At 40.5% G+C, this 19293-nt stretch overlaps 3 protein-coding genes across 6 annotated transcripts; 2 read left to right on the top strand and 1 right to left on the bottom strand.

Annotated features, from left to right (window-relative positions):
• Positions 1 to 1059: 1059 nt before the first annotated feature.
• Positions 1060 to 3364, top strand: LOC124335750 (ethanolamine kinase 1-like). Of its 2 annotated transcripts, XM_046789187.1 has the most exons (8): positions 1141 to 1232; positions 1313 to 1484; positions 1539 to 1676; positions 1735 to 1997; positions 2056 to 2282; positions 2492 to 2714; positions 2802 to 2874; positions 2943 to 3364. In XM_046789187.1, exons 2-7 carry the CDS (start codon positions 1356 to 1358, stop codon positions 2866 to 2868), a joined length of 1047 nt encoding a protein of 348 aa, XP_046645143.1. In that variant the 5' UTR covers positions 1141 to 1232; positions 1313 to 1355; the 3' UTR covers positions 2869 to 2874; positions 2943 to 3364. The 2 variants fall into 2 exon arrangements, with proteins under 2 accessions (XP_046645146.1, XP_046645143.1); XM_046789190.1 differs by lacking the exon at positions 1313 to 1484 and having other exon boundaries at positions 1060 to 1232.
• A 570-nt stretch (positions 3365 to 3934) lies between these two features.
• Positions 3935 to 5923, top strand: LOC124338035 (lysosomal-associated transmembrane protein 4A-like). Of its 2 annotated transcripts, none has more exons than XM_046792065.1 (7): positions 3935 to 4214; positions 4293 to 4617; positions 4680 to 4767; positions 4839 to 4889; positions 4954 to 5059; positions 5141 to 5249; positions 5319 to 5923. In XM_046792065.1, exons 1-7 carry the CDS (start codon positions 4086 to 4088, stop codon positions 5576 to 5578), a joined length of 1068 nt encoding a protein of 355 aa, XP_046648021.1. In that variant the 5' UTR covers positions 3935 to 4085; the 3' UTR covers positions 5579 to 5923. The 2 variants fall into 2 exon arrangements, with proteins under 2 accessions (XP_046648021.1, XP_046648022.1); XM_046792066.1 differs by having other exon boundaries at positions 4839 to 4884; positions 4949 to 5059.
• A 64-nt stretch (positions 5924 to 5987) lies between these two features.
• Positions 5988 to 16538, bottom strand: LOC124338033. 2 transcript variants are annotated; one of them, XM_046792064.1, is made up of 17 exons: positions 16005 to 16538; positions 13878 to 14154; positions 13673 to 13702; positions 13303 to 13418; positions 13076 to 13200; positions 12737 to 12852; positions 10655 to 12661; positions 10005 to 10205; positions 9850 to 9930; positions 9651 to 9737; positions 9381 to 9516; positions 8793 to 9077; positions 8553 to 8687; positions 8122 to 8408; positions 7831 to 8000; positions 7533 to 7729; positions 5988 to 7471 (listed from the first exon to the last, which is right to left on the bottom strand). In XM_046792064.1, the coding sequence occupies exons 1-17, from the start codon at positions 16152 to 16154 to the stop codon at positions 7390 to 7392; spliced, it is 4482 nt and encodes a 1493-aa protein (XP_046648020.1). In that variant the 5' UTR covers positions 16155 to 16538; the 3' UTR covers positions 5988 to 7389. The 2 variants fall into 2 exon arrangements, with proteins under 2 accessions (XP_046648020.1, XP_046648019.1); XM_046792063.1 differs by having other exon boundaries at positions 8553 to 8690.
• Positions 16539 to 19293: the final 2755 nt, after the last annotated feature.

Here is a 19293-nt window from a genome sequence, read left to right on the forward strand (position 1 = left end):
TAAATTGTAAAGTGTTTATTGAGAATAAGATAAACTGGTCGTCAAATTTGGTAACTCGGAGAAAGCTGGCCTTCTTTACCGAAAGGTGTTACAAAAGGGCATCGAACCCTTGGGGCCAAAGATCCATCTTTCTTTATTACCTACCTGGAAGATGAAGAAATCCTTGCATAAAAACTTTCTCACAAAACAAAAAAAAAGTTACCACATTGCGCGGGGAATGAAATTTAAACCATTTCTTAAACCACTTTACAACTCACCTCAATCTATTCCTTGCTAAGTTGTAAATCTTCACTGTTTGTTATAACACCATAATCTGACTCATCTGCTGAAACGTATGGAGTATTTACTCCAGAGGGGCCTAGTGCATCTTGGAATATGTAGTTAACTTCTGTCCCTGTCAATGAAGTGTTCAATAACAACACATTGACTTAGACACTTAGTCGACTCAACCTGGCTGGGCTCGCAGGACTTGTGGTTTGGTGAAAGCTGTGGCAATCTAAATGATCAACGACAACTTCTATTAACTTTGAAATTAGAAAGGAAGTGAAATTACATATGCTCTAGTACTTCATTACTTGTGTGGTTGTGGAATCGCTGAAAGTTTCCTCAACCATGAGTGCCCATCGCCAAGCCATTGAGTGGAATGTTCCTTCAGAATGGAAAAAAAGATTTAAAAATGCATTTCTAAATAGGTGACATAGGAATACCTTTCATTTGCTACAAATTTATCAATTCAAGCAAGGAAGACGCCTTCAGCGAAGGTCCAGCCAGCACTTGCAATATTAGCACAATAAATTCCTGCATGAATCGGCAAAGCAATCAATGAAATCCATACTTAGTGAAACAAACAGTGAAATTTATACTACTAAACCCACCACGAAAGCGTCTAAATCTAAAGAAACACTATGACTCCAATTGACGTATAGCTCGATCAATTCGCCAACAAACAAGGAATACTTCGCTGTAGCGTCGGCTGCAGTGAGATTGCACGGATTTTTCAAATCCCTCTACCGGCAATCCGTAGGAACTAAATTTCCCGTGTTAGCTTATGGGAGACGGATTCTTCACTTGACCACTTGACGTACCCCTGGATGATGGTGACCATCCGGCAATGCTGAAGTAAACAACTGCAGACGACATCCAAATCAGATTGAACAATGAAGAATGAACATAATGTTTTCAATATCAGAATATTTTGGAAGGTACGACCGTACGAGTCCGCTGTAAAAGAAGTAAATGCTCTTACAAATTATTTTACTTGCAAGTTATTTATTATTTCTTCCTACAATTTCTGGTGAAAAATTTACATCAGTTACGTGTAGCAATAAAAAATAAGTCCAGCTTTGCAATCAATTATGGATGTCTCAACTTGCAAGACTGTTGAATTGCCAATTACAATTGATAAAAAAGATCTCATCAACAATTTGTGGGAGCTCATATTTATTTTGAAGCCCCAATGGGACCAATCTAATGTTAAACACAAAGTAATGGCTATAGATCTGTATAGACAAAATATTATATAAATCATAAATTTTTAGATTTTCAGTGATGGAATAACAAATTCTTTAGTGGGAGTTTTTCAAATTAATGACAAACATAATATGATACTTGTACGTGTGTTTGGAGAAAATACTGAAAAAATCATTGATCGGAATGCAGAGCTAAAAAATATGAAGGTATTCAATAAAAAAAACAGAGGTAATTTTTTAACTTATTAAATATTTGTTCCAAAAGATTCTTCATACATTGGGGTTTGGTCCAGCATTGTATGCATCTTTCTCCAATGGATTAGCTTATCAATACTTACCTGGTGAAATACTGACAGTCAAAACTTGTTTGAATGAAAAAATTTATCCAAAGGTTGCAGAAAAAATGGCTCAGTTCCATCTACAGTATGATAATGTGAAGGAACGATTGCCCACTGAGGAGAGAAATTCATTTGGTCAATCTATCCTGTGGACCAAATTAATGAATTTTATTAAACTCTGTCCTGAAAAGTATGAAGTTCATCTCTCAGTAGAATCTAGAATGCTGCTACTTTTAGATTTGTTACAGGTATTGTTCAGGTGACACTTCAAAAGATAAACTGTTGGAAGAACTGAAGTGGTTAGAAGGAACACTTGTACACTTAAATAATCATTTGGTGTTTTGCCACAATGATTTGCTACTAGCCAACATACTCTATGACAAAGATCAAAATGTCATTGCATTTATCGATTTTGAATATGCAGGTCCAAACTATCAGGCATATGATATTGCCAATCACTTCTGTGAGTTTTCAGGTATGTTTTGTTAGGTATGTAATTTGGAATAGTAAATAATAGACAAATTTAAAAAAAATAAGAATTATAACTAGTAAAACTTCATTCATCAACTACGTGAAATTGGATATACGTGCAAGATTCTCGCGAGAGAAGAATACATAAAAATAATGTAGCTACACGAATTGTATTTGTGTACGAAATGTAAATCTCGTATACCTTTTTTTAAGGTGTCGAAGATTTCAACACGTCTCGCTACCCAGATGAAGAATTTAGGAAAAACTGGGTGACTTGCTATTTGAAGACCTTTTGTGGAGGTCAAGATGTTGGGAATGAAACTGTGCAGCTGTTACTTCATCATATCGAACTGTTTACTCTTGCAAGCCATTTTTTCTGGGGAGTTTGGTCACTCATTCAAGCTGCTAATTCCTCTATTGATTTTGACTTTGAAAAGTATGGTTGAGTAGCTGCATTTTGTTAATAATGTGTGTGAAAAAACGATCAAGTTATCCATTTAATTATCCATTTAAATTGTTACAGGTATTCTTCTTTGCGTCTCAATGAATATTTTAAGAAGAAAATTTTCCTTCGTGAAAACCAAGAATGAGAACCGGTAAAAAAAAATAGCTCAGTCAAAAATACCCTATTTTCTTTGCGATTTAATTTTTGAATTATTTTTAGGTAGTGCAGTGTGTGATGGAAAACTCATTCTTTTACGGGAACCCTGATTAAACTTATTCACTCTACTTCAGGATCCATTCCACACACATTTCTCTTAATAAACACTCGGAAGGACGATTTATCATTATCAACATCGTGGTTGTTTTTGTCAACAATGAATTTTCTTTTTTTTTATTTTTAAGTGCACTTTTTCCAATAGTTGATTTACCTATTTTCTCATTAAATATTACCAATTTGTTATTTCATCCAGTTTCTTACACATAAGTGACAACTAAAACTGCCGATTGTCGAATTTTCTCTTTGAACTTATTGATCTGATTCTTGCCATAATACTTTTATAGGAAATTCAAAAAATTATAAGCCAAAATGTTATTGCGATTTGACCCTATCCCAAAAAAATAAACGTAGTTTTCGTGGGGCAATATACCTTTAAACTAAAAGAAATAGGTTTCTCGCTGCAACTTTAATTCCATTAGATATTGGTGGGCGCATTTTTTCAACAAACTTTGTTTCTACCTAATTATAAAGGTCATTTTCAATTTGAAATTAGTTATTGTACGATGTCTAAAACATGGAAATGAAAGGTGTTACATAGCTAACTCAATTTTTTGGAGCGCCACGCTAATGAACTTTTCCCGTACGGTTTTTCGTGCGTTCTCTTACTATTTTTGGTAGTACTGTAAAAAGATAGGATATTTTTTATTTCTTTTGCCTTTATGCTTAATGCTTCAGTCCCATTTTTAATATTCTCAATTTTCTAATATACATTCGCAAAACAAGCTTTAAAATTTTTGCTCTGATAGCATAGTTAATTTTATTTGAATACCGTTAATAAGGGGTGGGCCGGTGGGCTTATTCTTATTGGCTATGCACTAAATTCTGCACCCAATAGCGGCAAAGAGCAAGGAATTTTAAGCTACGGCAACGGCTTATTCTATAACTCGATACATAAGTAAGTGACCGATAAATTGTATATCGATTAAACAATCGTATCGTTCCATTTATTATTGACCAACTTTGGCTTCTTCTAGTTTATATTCTAGCACAATTTCAGCTTTTCAGGCTACCTATATTTCATTCAGTTACAGTTTATAACTGCTGAATCAAGAATAATATTAAGAAAAGACTTTTATTAAGTTCACAATGCGTTTCAAGTTTGGTAATTTTGGTCGTTTGAGAAGTGCTGGAAGTCTTTATGAAGAGAAACGTTGGCGTTGTTGTCTTTGTTGTCATGTGAGAACTGGTACCATTTTTTTAGGCGTGTGGCATCTAGTAAGTAGATTTTTCCTAGAAATTGTATTTCATTTATTGTTATGCCATAAAAAAAAAATGTAAATAATTTTTTCTTAGGCTTTGCATATGCTGTCACTGGCTGCTATTGCTGTCCTAGTGTTGCACCCACAAACTATTAACCAAAAATCTGGTCCCCGTAATGGAAATGGAATATCATTTGCTGAAAATGACATTGACCAGGACCTACTTGCCATCCTCCCAACACCGCTGAGTGCTGAAATTCATGAAGAACCTCAAGCACTTCCATTATCAGAAACAATAACAGGATCTGTTCAAAATGCTAAGCCAAATACTGATTCATCTTCCAAACTTTTGTATGGATCTTTTGTTTATAAAGATTGGTTTGGCGAGCATCCACCTCCAGATCGTCATGTCACCTACCGTAATTTTTAATCATTCTTCCAAAAATTTTATTGTAGAAGTAATCAAAATTTTTTTATATAGAGGATCTGAACATTAGTATTGGTGTCAACTTCTGCACTTTAGGAATCACACTTCTTATGATTTATGGAGCTGTACGAGGAAAATCAATGTAAATAATTTTATTTTATTAGGCACAAAACCAAAGCTCTTATATAAATATTTTGAAATACCCATTTTTAGTTACATCATGCCATTTTTTTGCCTCCAGGCATTTGAATTTTTTGTGACTAGGTAAGATGTGTGGATCAATAAGTACCATAAAACTTTTATTTATAAAAATGTTATTGGGTACTAGTTTGTCAGTAATAGGTTACTTGTCATATGTACCAGACATCAGGCAAGTTTTGATTAAAAGTCCAAATATCCCACTGAGAAATGAATTACTTGCAATGGATCCACAGGTAATACAGAATTTTTCAAAGTTACATTTATTTGCAACATAGCATGATGTAATTTAACTAACTGTGTTATTGTATCATTAGTGTCTCTCTCTCTTGATTTTGGCGGGAATTTTGTTGATGCTTATGGCCAAAGCCTATTTCATCAGCATTGTTTGGAGTTGCTACAAGTTCCTTACTATGAGGGCTGAAGGTAATAGAGATCTAAGATTATATAAAGAACATCAAGATGCACATCAAAAGATTAAATTCTTTTTTTCAGCCGTCCTTGAACGTGACAACTGTATATCTGGTATTGTCGATGGGCAAAATCTGCTTGAAATACCTTCCTCGATGTGCTCACCTGGTTCAGATTTGCCAGACTATGCCACTGCTATGACCGATCCTCGTTTCGCAAAAAAACCCATTTATCCAGTTCCTCCTCCACCTTATGCCGCCGTAGTTGATGTTGCATCCGAGTCCGAGGCGTCTGAATCTGAGGCTGTTAACGTTGCTCTTTCTCCGGAGTCCCCCAAACCCTAAGGTGATTCTTAGTCAATGGCAATTACGAACTTCTAAAAACGTTGTTAAAGTTCGGATCGAGAAATCAACAAGCATAGTGCTACCAAGAGTTCACTTCTTATAATATTACTTTTTTTTTAACACGCTTCGGTTAATGAGAATTAGGCTGCAACCGTAGTTTTTGTTTAGAAACGCTGAATTTCTTTCGTCTCTTCTGATGTATTCTACCCCTTTGATAAAGTCCCGGTATTTAAAAAAACGGGTGGCACCTACATCACATATTACCAGAAGATGCTAGAAATGTGTATAAATAACCTCTTTCGATTGACGTACTATACCTTTCCAATAAACTTAATATGGCTGTAATATCCTCTTTAAAAATTGCACCGGTAAATATTTCTTAAAATGATTATTATTTTTTACATAATTCCTTAATTATTTCATGGGCACTTTATTTATTTTAATGCTGCATACGTGAATTCTGGAATAGTGTTTTCAGCTTCGTCGATGTATTGTTAATTTATTTATTACCGTTAGTTTTTCTTTGAATTAGGGTGTAGTACCAAAAATTCTTTTTTCAATTAGTGTTATCCAAATACCGTTAAATATTAGGCAAGTGCTGATGTGTACTTGGTGTCTGTAAAAACAGTTAGATCTACTTGATAACGGAAAGGAATGGCGAAATACCAATTACACCAAGTTGTTGACTTGGTTGACTCGAATCTCCAATTTGAGGTTGAACTAAAGTTCTTTTTATGTTCAATTGCGAAAATTATTCCATTTGTTCGAATTCCCTGTTTCGATTTTAATAGGTCAATCTCTATATGCTAACTTGGCTATCCAAGATCAAAGCAATGAAATTGGTTGTTTGAAGCGTAGAATCCCAAGAATATTTTAGTTGCAACTTTTTTGCATTTCTGTTATGAGTTGTTGTTTTTATTAAATGTATTCACGATACTCATCAATTTCATAGACAAGATCTCTTGACAAATACAGCACATGAGTTAGATCCTCATTCACAGCAAAAACGAAATCAAGTTAACCGACTGTACACAAAAATGGGTTTTATAAATGGTAAACGTTCAAATTACCTGGATCATATTGATATTGCGTATGCTTAATACTATTTAAGGCCAAGGTGTGTTAGGATACTCCATGCACTTGTATCGAAATAAGCTGCTCAGTTTCAGTGTTTTGTTAGATTTTACTCTTTTACAATTAAGGCCCCACAGCAATTTAAAAAAAATCTACACTTACACAGGATAAGGGAAGCAGCTGATATCATTTCGAAATGGTTATCACTCGCACGAATTTGCCGTCTATCCGAACTGCTGCTGCTGCTCTGACGTTGGTAGCGTCGAAACACGCGGGTCATTTGACAAAAATGATAATTAAATTTGACGCGCAAGGACTTGGCCATGGTTTGCTAACTTATTCGCTTTTACAACATTTTAAATAAGACACGAGGATGATTTCTTTTTTTTCTTGAAAGGACGTAGTTTAGGAGGAGAAATGCTTATGATAGCACGTCACTGGCAAACTGAACACGAATATTAAATGCACGCTAGCGTATATCATTTAAAAATACTTAACACAAAAGATATTCATTACTGATTTAGGACAGTCATAAGATTGAATCATCGGGAATCAACCTTTTCCTGTTTGTATGATTGCCAGTAAAAGGTCACAATTTGTATCGAAATTCCGTCATTTCCATAATACGGCCATCTTGAAACGTAGTTTGGTCGTACGCCATTTGCTTAAACTTTGCATTTGTTGCGTGAAACGCGAGCAACAGTTTAGATAATCAGAATGTAAGGTGAATCAAAGATTTACAGCGTCACTGGCGTGCAATTCCTTTCGTCGCTGCCGTCGCTGCATTCAACGATTCCGTTGCAAACATGACTCTTTGGCCTATGTGGAAATGAACAAATTATAACGTCGTCGACAATATTTTTAGGCAAATTAAACTTACAGGCACTGCCCTAGGAGGCATCGGTGGCCGTTGGTACAGAGCGAAGGTCTCCTTGTACTTCGATAGGTCCCGTTGACGACTTGATCTATCCATGTGACATATCGAGCCACTTTTGTGTAGACCCCAGGGCGGTTGGCTCTTGCACAACCGTATCCGTTGCTGGTGACACCTTGTAGCGTCCATCGACCATCAGGTTCCTATTTGAATAGATTCGATCAACAAAACAAGTCAATTCATTTCCATAGCTCAACAGGTTTCAGAATGATAAAAGTTAACGGATAGAAATTGAACTAGATACCTCGCACATGAGGGGTCCGCCAGAGTCGCCCAGACAGGCGTCACGGCCTCCTCGATCGAATCCGGCGCAGAACATATTGTTGGTGAGACGATAGAGAGGAAGGAAAAGTGTCCTCTTTCGACACTCTTCTGTCGAGACTAGAGGTAATTGCACTTGCTGCAGGGTGTCGGCTGTTATTGGCGAATCACAAATCAAGAAAGGAAATGGTTTAACAAACAATACCAATGAACAATAGCAATGCAACGGTTATGTTGTAATCCATTGTTCAAATAGCAGTAGGCGGATGCTTACGGAAAACGCGTCCTGTTTCGTAGAGTTGTCCCCATCCGACGACGGTGCAAAGTCTTCCGTCGCGGATGTCGGCCGTGGGTGGAGGCAGACACACCGGCCGGATGTAGTCGGTGAAGCGAACGGGTTCCTCCATGCGCAGGATGGAAATGTCATTGACAAAACCCGTGTCAATGTATCCGGGGTGGATGAAGATGTGCGAAATGACCCGCACCTGTTCGTGTGGCGACAGCAAATTCGATCCCCGACGAAGAGCTCCGAGTCTGGCCACCCAATGGTCATCTTGGGCACTGTAAAAGGCATCATTAATTTCTTATTACATCTCGGAGAATAAAGTCAAATAAATGGTTTTCCTTGAGTGTAAAAGAGTCACCGTGAGAATTATAATTGTGAATAAAAAACTAAAAACATATAAGGAAGCGGAATCGACTTACTGGTAGAAGCAATGACCGGCCGAAACGAGCCACTGCGACGAAATGAGGGTGGCGCCACATTGGAAATCTCCTTCCTTATAGAGGGCGGCTTGCCAGGGCCAGGCACCAGGGGTCGAATTCGCTCCACCCACGATCCTTCTCGAATATTCACAATTGCAAAAATGGCGTTGAAGCAATTTCGTCGACCCGACAAAATTTTTAAAAATACAAAAATGAAGGGCTCCGCTCACTAGTACATACCTTGCTCTGGTCGAGACCAACTGGGGCCGGACACCGCACTCGAGATCGCGGCAATGGACGTGAACGACTTGACGCTTGGAGCATTTACTTGTCGTGTAATCGAGCATGGAAGCTCTGGGTCTCGCCACCAATGCTCCGCTGTCTTGGTCCAAATTGTCGAGTGCCAACTGGTCGTCGAGGTTCTCGTACTCGTTATCCTCATTTCCCGATTCCACCAGCTCAAAATATGAGGAATCTTGACTCGATCTCGAAGAGTCCAGCTTCTTCTCGGCTCTCTCCAATCCGCTACTCAAATCAGCAAATTAAATTGGTTTTAATGTAGTTGGGTGTTTCCCTTATTAAGCGACAAAACCAAAAAAAAGGAGCTGTGTGACTGGTAATGAATTCAAACTTTAGTGCGCAACAAGTTTCAGCTAGAAATTAACGTACTTTTTATGTATAAAGAACATGATTCAACTTTCAGAATTAAATGTTTAACAGACTGGTTTACATTTGGGAATTTCTGGCAAAGAATCAAAATTTCTACACGTTCCAAATAGTTTTTAGAAAAAACAACCAAGATGTAAAAAATATATGCTGGCCACTCACGTGAATGTCAGTTCTTTGCAAACAGCTTTTCCGAGGTCGTTCACTTGGAAAGATTGGCGGAGTTTTTCAACGGCGGTCTCAAAATTCTGCATGCAAAGTTTACCCCATCGGCCTTCTCGACGGACCATCAGATAACCTGTTTTATTGACGCGTGTGGAATATATAAATTGAGCAATCTTCCATTAACAGCGCTTTAAAGTGAAGGAACACATATCTGACACAATCAAACTATTTCAATATGAATAGCTGAAAGAGAAAAAGTACTATTACCTGAATTTGAATAGCTCATTTCTTCGGTGGAGTCCAAGTGGTGGGCTAAAGCGATGCAGTGCCGTTCGTCGTCTCCATTTGGGCAATCTGCATTGAAGAAACATTTCATTTTTAAAAGCCGAAATTCCATCCATGTTCCATCTCACGCACTTTTGATTTGGAAAGAGAAAATGAAAAGTTAAGGCCAAATGTTTTATACCTCGAAAGCCATTGCAAATCAAATTTCGATCGATGCACACTTTGCTGTTCGGGCAAATGTATTGGCCCGGACGGCACCACTCTGCAAAGGAAATTCAGACGCATAAGTTAATTTTAGTCGACGTCTGGACGACGATTAAATATTCAAGATCTTACCACACTGGTTCTCATCGGAATAATCCCAGCAATCGACAATGCCATCGCAAATTTTGCGTGACAGGAATTGTGCACGCAGAAAGTCGGAGCAAGTGCAATTCAGCTCGTCCGATCCGTCACGACAGTCGCTCATTTGATTGCATCGCGCCAGCGCCGACACGCATTCGCCGTTCGTACACCGAAACTGATCGTCGTCGCAATCTGTAATAGAATTTTGTTCGATGATTATTTTATTGGTTAAATTATGGCGGCCAATTTCTCAATAAATCAAAGAAAATATTTTAGTGCCTTGTAAAGATATCCCAACTGTGTTTTAAAAATAAAAAAACTAATTGAAGCATCAAGAAAGTAGTACTGTTAGAGACCTTGATCGTAAAAATAAACCAATAAAGTAGAACAATTACGTTTTATAAGGTACAAAAAATATTCCACGCGCTGTCAGCCTCGTAATAATTCTACAAAGACTAAATTAAATGGAAACCCAAGAATCATAAATAACTTGTAGTTAACCATGAGCACGAGTGCTGGATATGGCCGTTGAACAAGTATGTCGACAGCAGGTGATCTTGAAAATACCCGCCATAATTTAGAATCGATCTCTTATTCTTAGCAAGAACCACTGTAAATGAATTAACAAAAAACCTATTTACCTGCAACTGCAGTCGTGAATTCCGTAGGCCAGTTGGTGACAACCTGTTGGATGTTTGGCCCCCCGCTTGTGGCAATCTCTGTCGACGTCGTGACGCCGGCGTCCTCATTCAAAGACGTGACTGAAGTAATAGCGGCCGGGGTGCTGACATTGGTACTAGTACTAGTACTAGTGCTAGTATTTGTGCTGGTTGAATTGCGTGTATTATGATAAAGGGCGTTCAAAATAGCCGGTCGAAAAGGCATGTGAGCCCAAGGTTTGAGCCGATCGTCATCCACTTTCTTATTGCTGGCCTTATTTTTCATGTCATTATTTTCCAGTTGCTCCTGCTCGGCCAATGTTAGGGACGGGGCGGCCCCGTCCACTTCCACCAGGGACGGCGATTCGCCAATGGTCAAATCCGCCAAGAGCTGCGACAGGACGTCATGGACACTTTGGCCTTGATTCAGTTTGAAGGTGTAGATGGGCGAGTTGGTGTGGCTGCTGCTGCTGCTGCTGCGGTGTTTACTTATTATAGTCTCCTGGCCGGCGGCACCTTGAGGCGGTTTCAAGGTGCTGAACAAACCTTCGATCGGTAGGCGCGTGCCGGCCGAATTGTCCCGCTGTTGAGCCTTACTCACTTGGGGTCGGGCCACGGGTCGTCTCACCCGAGGGAAGAAATCCGTCAACGACTCGACTTGCGTCTGCCGATCCGCCAATTGCAATTCTCTCGGGTTCCGCGTGCTGCTGCCCGCCACTGCCGACGATGACGACGACATCAAATCCAATTGAAAATTGTCCGGCAGAGATTTCTGCGAGCGGGGACTCTCGACCAATTTGAGCGGCTCTTTGCCCAGCGACAGCGAAGTTTGAACGTGAAATGATTGAGGCAAGACGACAGCCGAATCGGTGATGGCCGTCCGATTCATAGTGGACACGATGAAACCGGCCACGGACAAGGGCCCCATAGGTGGTGCTGCTGGTGCTGGTGGTGGTGGTGGTGGCGAGTCGGTTGAATTCTCTTCCCACGGTTTCGGCCGTAATATCGGCTGAACTCCCGTGTACGACACAGCTGTCGGTTTCACCGTGAAAAAGCGCGTGGGCGAGATGGGTCCCGCGGGCAACTCGGCATTCGTGGAATTATTAGCAGCTGCTGCCTGCTGTTGCTGTTGCTGTTGCTGTTCCTGCTGCCTGGTCTGAGCTAATTTGACGTTGTTGAGTTGCGAGTTGAACCACTGGAGGAAGTTGAATTTAGTCGGAGTCACTGGAGAAGTCGCTTCATCCGGCGAAGCTTCAGCCTCGCCGCTAGCCACGTCCTTCTCATTTTCGTTTGCGGCACTGGCGGAGATGACGCGGCGGTCGTGTTTGACGTTTGATTGTAAATCGGCCGTCTGCTTTTGACCTTCTTCTTCGACTTGGTATCCGGCCGGAGGTTCTTCTGCGTGATTTTCGAGGCCGATTTGGTAGATGTCGGGGTCGTCCTCGGGTGCGGGTTGATGATTTAGCAGCAGCGCGTCGTCTTCAGACTCGGCCGGGTGCGGAATCATCGAGGTCGGCCTCTGCTCCAGCTGGGCTCTGCCCGGTGGTTTCATGTTCACAATTAAAGGTTTCCATTCGCTGTCGTCGTAACTCAGTCGGGGATCTTGCGTCGGAATTACAAGCGAAGAATCGGCGGCAGCCGTCCGCCGGGTGGTCTCAGTCGATGAGATTCTGGGCGGAGTATTAGTGGTGGTGGTGGTGGTTGACGTCATCTCCGGAAGGGACGGCTCAGTGGTCGGCTCCAGACTTTTGTGGTTGCTCTTCTCACTGATGATGTCCACATCCGCGTCGGTGGTGAATAAACTCTCGTCTTCGGTGGTGTTGACGACATTTTCGTCGATGTCATCGGAAAATTCAATCGGATGAACAGCTTTGTTATGAATCGAATTTCCCGCGTCGTCGTCGTCTGCTTCTTCACTTTCGACGCTGTCGGCGATTTGCAACCGCGATCGCTGACTCTGGCTCAACATGGCCGGTGATGGAATATGCCCTAATCGTTCAATAAAAATCATTCATTTTGATTGAGAATTTTTCAGCTATAGGTATCAATGAAAAGGGAATTTACTGTGAACTTTGATGGTGTCGATGTCGACTACGACGGACTTGAATGCGACTGGTTCGACAGCCATCACCTCCTGGACCATTACGTCTCGGACGGATGATTCCGTTTCGCCAATTTGCCTGTTCCAGACACCAAAAATCAAACATAAAATCAAACAATCGACACTTGCTGTGCAGAATAAATTAATTGTCGCCCAATATCGTATGTAAAAGCAATTGCAATTGAAACCTGTCTCAAAAGAGTCAGGCAGAAAGGAAAAGGGAAAACTGGCCGGCTCAATGGAGCGCCTTTTCTTTAGATAATACAAGTCAAACAACATCAGAACAATGTCGACAAACTCACACTGGTATTTTGCGGCGATCAAAGAACAATCGGAAGTGAACGACCAGACTGCCATTAGTGAAGCGCTCCACCGAACAGCGTCGAAATGATTCAGACAACGGACTAGCCTTGTACACACTGTCAATCTATATAACGAGAATAGGCCATAAAATAAAAAAAAAGCACAATTTAGTTAATAGTAATTTTATTTCAAGGCATTCTTGGCCTATTATTCACGATTTTCTTACCAGACGTCGATAGCGATCGGATTTCGTACGGAATTGGGGACTAGTCGGATCAGCGAGGTTGAGGCGGAAGTTATCCCCGCGGCTGATTCTCAAGGAACAATCAAATTCGATCTCATCTGTTTAATTACGGACAACAATTAAATTTCAAAATAAACGGCGCACCGTATAGAACCACACGATTCAATGTCAACACACATAAAAACTTGGCTCGTAAAAATTAGCGACCACACGCACGTGAGCGTATCAAAGTAAATTGATTAAATTTTCTTTGTTTTATTTTCCCCTCAAAAAAGACATGTTTCAAAGTGAAGGCCTTTTGTGGCTGCTAACTAGAAATATACAACTAGTAACGATGACTCTGTATACTTACATTTATCTCCGTCCGAGTGATTAGTCATAACTGCAGGTACAAAACACAACGGGGAAGTCCACAGTCGACCGGAACGAAAACAATTGCAAAATATCAAAAGTTCCAAGTTATTAAATTTGTTGTTCTTGGTTAAAACGAGAATAATAATCTGACACAGATTACAGAGAAACGGGACAAGGCAATCGGGTAACATAGAATTTGTTACCTCCAAGATAAGCGGCCACGGCAGCGATGCCCAAAACGGCCAACACGACCAGAGTGGCCGTGGTGATGAGCAAAGTGCTGCACACTTGTTTCTTGTCTTTCGGATCTTTCCCGCCGCTACCGGGCCGGTAGAGTTGGGACGAATCGCTTCCCCACATGGAATAAGCCGGAATGCTGCCGGATACCGGCTGATCTCTGACGGATGTCGAATAAGGGGATCCGCTGACGTAAACGCCACCCGGCATGCCGGCACCGTAAGACAGTGAACCCACAGGACTCTGTTTGGGCGAAACGACAATAATGACGTGAATAACAAGTATAGGATTGCTCAAAGCGACGACGATGTGCGTGATCGAGTTCATTAGCCAACGGCTACTAAACAAAAAAATAAAAGAAAAAGAAAACATTTGCATTCAACAGACGTGCCTGTCGGCTCGGAAGTTTGCCACTCCTTGACACTGATTAGTGTGTATATGTTAAGGTTATTTCCACACGTTTTTTAATCGTCAAGTCGACAAAAATTAAGTCAAGATCAAATTCAGCCTCGTTCATTCAATAACGGAGCTAGAACGGAGTTAGAAGAGCTTTCGGCAAGTTGCCCTTTTTTATAAATTATCCATGGTGTAATTGAATCGAGATCATTTACTGTAGAGAAGATTATGTGTTGCCGACGTTTTTTTAGAAAGATTCATTACTCTACCACAAATATGTAAAAGCGGCTAAGAAATTAAAAATAACAATTTACGGAATAAAATCTTTACTTTTCGATTACATTTGACGCATTAAACAAATAAATTCATTAAGGAAATGCGCGGTGACATTTTCAAATGCTCTTCCCTTCATTCAAAAATGAACAGACGGATGTGTACGAATGTAAAATTAGATTTTTTTCTCTCTTCCAAGAAAAAAAAGTTACATCATTTTTCTTTATATATACGCTATAGCCATCCCTATCCGTCATGTGGCTCAAAGGTAAAGGTCAATGGACAGGGCGTTTTATTCTCTCGCAAGAATCGCCTCAGGGACAGATCGTTGACCAACAGGTGGGAAAACGAAGAGAGGAAAATCCGGCTGAGCTGCACTCATGCAATGATTTTCTGATTTCATTCAAATCGGCCAGCAACCAAAAGCCAAATAATTTAGACGGAATCGCTGCTGGGAATTTATATACCGGTATAAAACCAACGATTGGGGAAAATGACAAGGACATTAAATCTATAATCTTATACACAGGTAAAAGGGAATTCGTTGGAGCGGAGGGAAAGACCAATAGTATAAATGTTATCAAAGAATCTAAAACTATTGATGAACTACTTATACCAATCCCCTCCTGCTGCTCCAGCACACACACCCCCAGCTTATTTCCACGGTCAAGGTCGGTCACAAGCCCAGCACTCGAATGATTGAATAGTTTAGGCAGATGCGAAAACTGCCCATGAACTTGACTGGGATAATATAAGGAAAGAAATTCAAAACTCGTCAGAATGCACCACACGTGCTACCTTCTTCCGCACTCGTTAGATTGGAACTGATGATTATCATTCCTCTCTCAGGTAAAAAAAAAAAAAATTTCAAATCGTTTTGGTTAATTAGAAAATCGCCGGCTGACGAGATGAAATCGTTAAAAAAGGAGAAGCTTTTTTTTCAGTTTTGGTAGCAACAAACTACAAAGCGGAACAAACTATACAAAATGTCCACGGTATACGTCAACCGCAAGAGAAGCAGACGTTGACCACACAAGTTAGATCAAGGTTGAGTAATTTTTAATATTTCTTTTTTGCGGGAAATGAAAAGAAAAGTAAAATTAAACCCCGGGAATCCAAATGACGAATCAAACAGCTGATACTCTCAGCAACAACTTGGTACTTGTGTGTGTGTGAATGTATTCTTTGTTTTTATACTTTCAAGGTCTCCCATAACATGCTCATGGATCCCTGATCACGTTTTCTTACACAACACACACACATGGTCAGGGACTGAAATGTTACGATTTCTTTTTTCAAATATCGAACCTTTGGGCCTTATTAACTTCTTTGACGGATCAGATTGTCACGATTTGTGATCTCATTAATAATGGGCGATGATGAAACAGAAATCAGATATAAAACAGACGGTGATGGATACTTACGGGCGGAGGATGGGCAAAATTCCGGGTGATTTGACGACCTTTGGGTTGCGCCGCTGACGGGCGATGACGACGTGATTTTCGATCTTCTCGACTCGTGTCGCTGCTCTCTTCCATTTCCATCACAGACATGGACGGCGAACTACTGGACATAATTTTCGACCTTCTCCGAATTAAGAATCAATCGTTTTTCAAACGTTCTCTCTGGTTGGTTCGATTTTTCAAATGCCAAAAAGTGAGAGTGAAAAACGGGGCTGGCAGCAATTCAGTTTTTTTTCCGACACCGATTTCCACGTGACCGAAAAACCCCCCAAATACAAATAACTAAAATAAATAAAAAATCAACAATCACTCGACGAGTAACCAAACAAAACGAAACAAAAAATAAAGTCCGAGCCGAGTGCGCGCGGACCGGGTTGTTGCTGCTGCTCGTGAACGAGAGCACAGACTCAACACTGAGAGGTTCACGACGAGAAGTGAGAGAGAGAGATACAACAACAACAACCGCTCCGGTGGCAGCCCCAAGACTGAATGCTTCTTGACCTTCACTCCACCTTGGTATATTTTACATTTTTACCTGTCGGCTACTATACTACTGGCTGCTGCTGCTGCTGCTGCTGCTAAGGTATATCGCGACGCTAACTTGCTGGTACAGCGCTCTACTGCGGTCGCTGCTGCTGCGCAACTGTCGGCCAAAAATAAACATCCCGAGAAAAAGACAATATAATAATGGCCAGGTGAAATAAAAATAAAAAAAATATACACCCCAAGAAGCAGCAGCAGATGTGTCGCACGGAAAATGCGCGCTGCTGGTGGTGGTGGCGGAAGCTATAGTGATGAGCAGAGGACGGAACGATTGAAGCGCTTCGCGTATTTAGTTTTTCTTTTTTAGTTAGTTAACGCTAAAGAGGATTGTCCTTCACGCCGCACTGGCAATCATCAACTTCCCTTTCGTTTTCTTTTCTCCTTTTTCCCAAGGAATAATTATAGTTGTAGTAAGAAAAAACAAAAATTATTTCTCGAAGAAAGGGAAAATCTTTACACAAATGTAAAATAAAAAATAAAACAAATTCCCCGAGGCTCGTTTGAATAACTCCCGTCTGCCTTATTATTCCACTATAGACTCGTTTACTTCTTTATTTTTGTTATCGCCATCATCTATCTGGATTAGACCACGGCCAACTGGCATGGTCCTTCTTATAGTAGAGGCATCCACCTTTCATCCCAATGTCATCGACTCTTTTTCTCACAGCCATCAGTTCTTTTCTCTTTTGACCATTTGTTCATCTTTTGTGTTGGTCTATTCTTTATTCCCTATTAAGAAGAAAGGAAAAGTAGTCACGAAAATGTACGGATAACCACGGGGCTTGGATTTCCCTTGTAGACCATTGGGTGACGTGCATTAGGTGATTGGGTCATCTGCTGTTGTCCAAAATTGATTTCCCACTGATGCCTATACATTCAGACAATCAAATTAAACGCCACACTCTTGCGTGTAAATAAATGTATTTTGGGAGACATTGCCACCGAGTTCAAGGTACTATACTTGACTCGTAATTTATCGGAATGATTATGTGTTTTCTTTTTTCCTTCGGTCGACGTCATCATTTCCGACAACGTCATCCGGTGGGTTCGGGCACCGTGTCCTCTGTCAGCATTATATATTTACAACATATTAGATATTATTAAGGTAAGATGACTATCAGTGAAGGTGGAATCCATTATTGTTACGTTTCACGAAAGAAACACACGCAAAAAAAGGATAGTTAAAAAGAAAAAAGGGGAAAAATAAAATTAATTTCTGAGATAAAACGTTAACGAACAAGGAGCGAGCGAGAACTTCCTGAAAGTGACTAGTTTGTCGGCATGGGTTTTTGAGTTTTCTCCGCCATGTGGTTCACGAGTCTCAGTTTTCCGAAGGACCGAGCGAACAGCGGCCCCCATCCAAAGGGTCGTTGCCTCCCGTCCTTGAAAATAGGCAACACGCTTGGACGCGGTACAATAACTCTTACTTTTCAACACAATACCAAAAGGGAAGAAGAAGAGAAAAAGAATAGTATTCTTCACGCATCATCTCCTTGACAGGTTCCCCCCCCCCTCCTCGTCTATTTCATTCAGCCTTTGGGGTCCGCGTTCAATTGACGGAACGATCTCTGCTGCTGGGCTGTTGGATATCATATTATTTGGATATTTGCATTCGTCTCAAGGCAGTTTTTGGCGCTGCATGAACCTCTTTTGAATTGTAAATCTATTGTTGTGCCAATATATACACACAAATCGATGGCTTCGTCGTGGTTGCTGATGGCCAAATATTTATCGATGGATTGGATATCCGAAGCCCGAGGTGCGGGCGGGGGAGATAAAAGTGCAGGAACGTTTTGTGGGTGGCTTGGGAAAAAATAATAAAACAATACACAAAAGAATAGGGTAGAGATATTCTCCACTTTGAAGGACGATCCCACAGTAGTGCAGTATAACTATAAATGCTCTTGAAAATTTTTTTTCTGAACTTGACGTTTGTGGCTAGCTACTCGTTCACATTGTTATATTGACGATACTTAAAATACACTTTCGTTTTTTCCCCTCCCCATTTTTTCTGGACTCGAGGGCGACTCATCTGCTGATCACTTCCGTCGTTTGGTTATCCTCGTTCAATGGTGAGACCAACAAGAACACACGTTTTCCGCAAATTATTTAAACACCTGTTTCAAAATGGCTATTATTGCCCAGACCGGAAAAACCTAAACTTTTATTTAGTCTCCCACTTATTACGTGGAAAGGAAATGGTGAAACTACGCCGAGCGTGTATTTAATTGGGCAACTGAGTACGTGTATACCGCGGGAATTAGGATTCGCAGAAGAACACGCAATTCTTGGCAAGCATCCGACTTGCCTGTAAATGGCTTATTATTCAACCAAATTTATTCCAGACATTGTCGTGTGTTTTTCTGCATTATTATTTTCCTTTTGTGATGTTACTATCATTGTGTAGTCCGTGTGCGCCCTTGAACCGCTTTGGAATTACGTAGTACAGCAATAAACAACAATATTTAAAGTGATATATACTTGAGACCAATGGGGTATCGTTTAAGTATACCAATAAATAGAAACTGATTCGCTCGTTCCTGTCGTCAATAATCGCCGCGCAATCGAATTTCGTGCACCATTAAATTTTCCGGATAGGGCGATAAAATAGGCAAGCAACCAATGAAATGTAGGGCGAAATAATTTGGTCAAGGTTTCAATGGGCTTCCATCATTTGAAATCCTTCGCGTGTTGTTGGTTAGTGTAG

The sequence above is a fragment of the Daphnia pulicaria genome, chromosome 4, assembly GCF_021234035.1.
Source record: "Daphnia pulicaria isolate SC F1-1A chromosome 4, SC_F0-13Bv2, whole genome shotgun sequence".
In the NCBI taxonomy this organism is placed as follows: Eukaryota; Metazoa; Arthropoda; class Branchiopoda; order Diplostraca; family Daphniidae; genus Daphnia; species Daphnia pulicaria.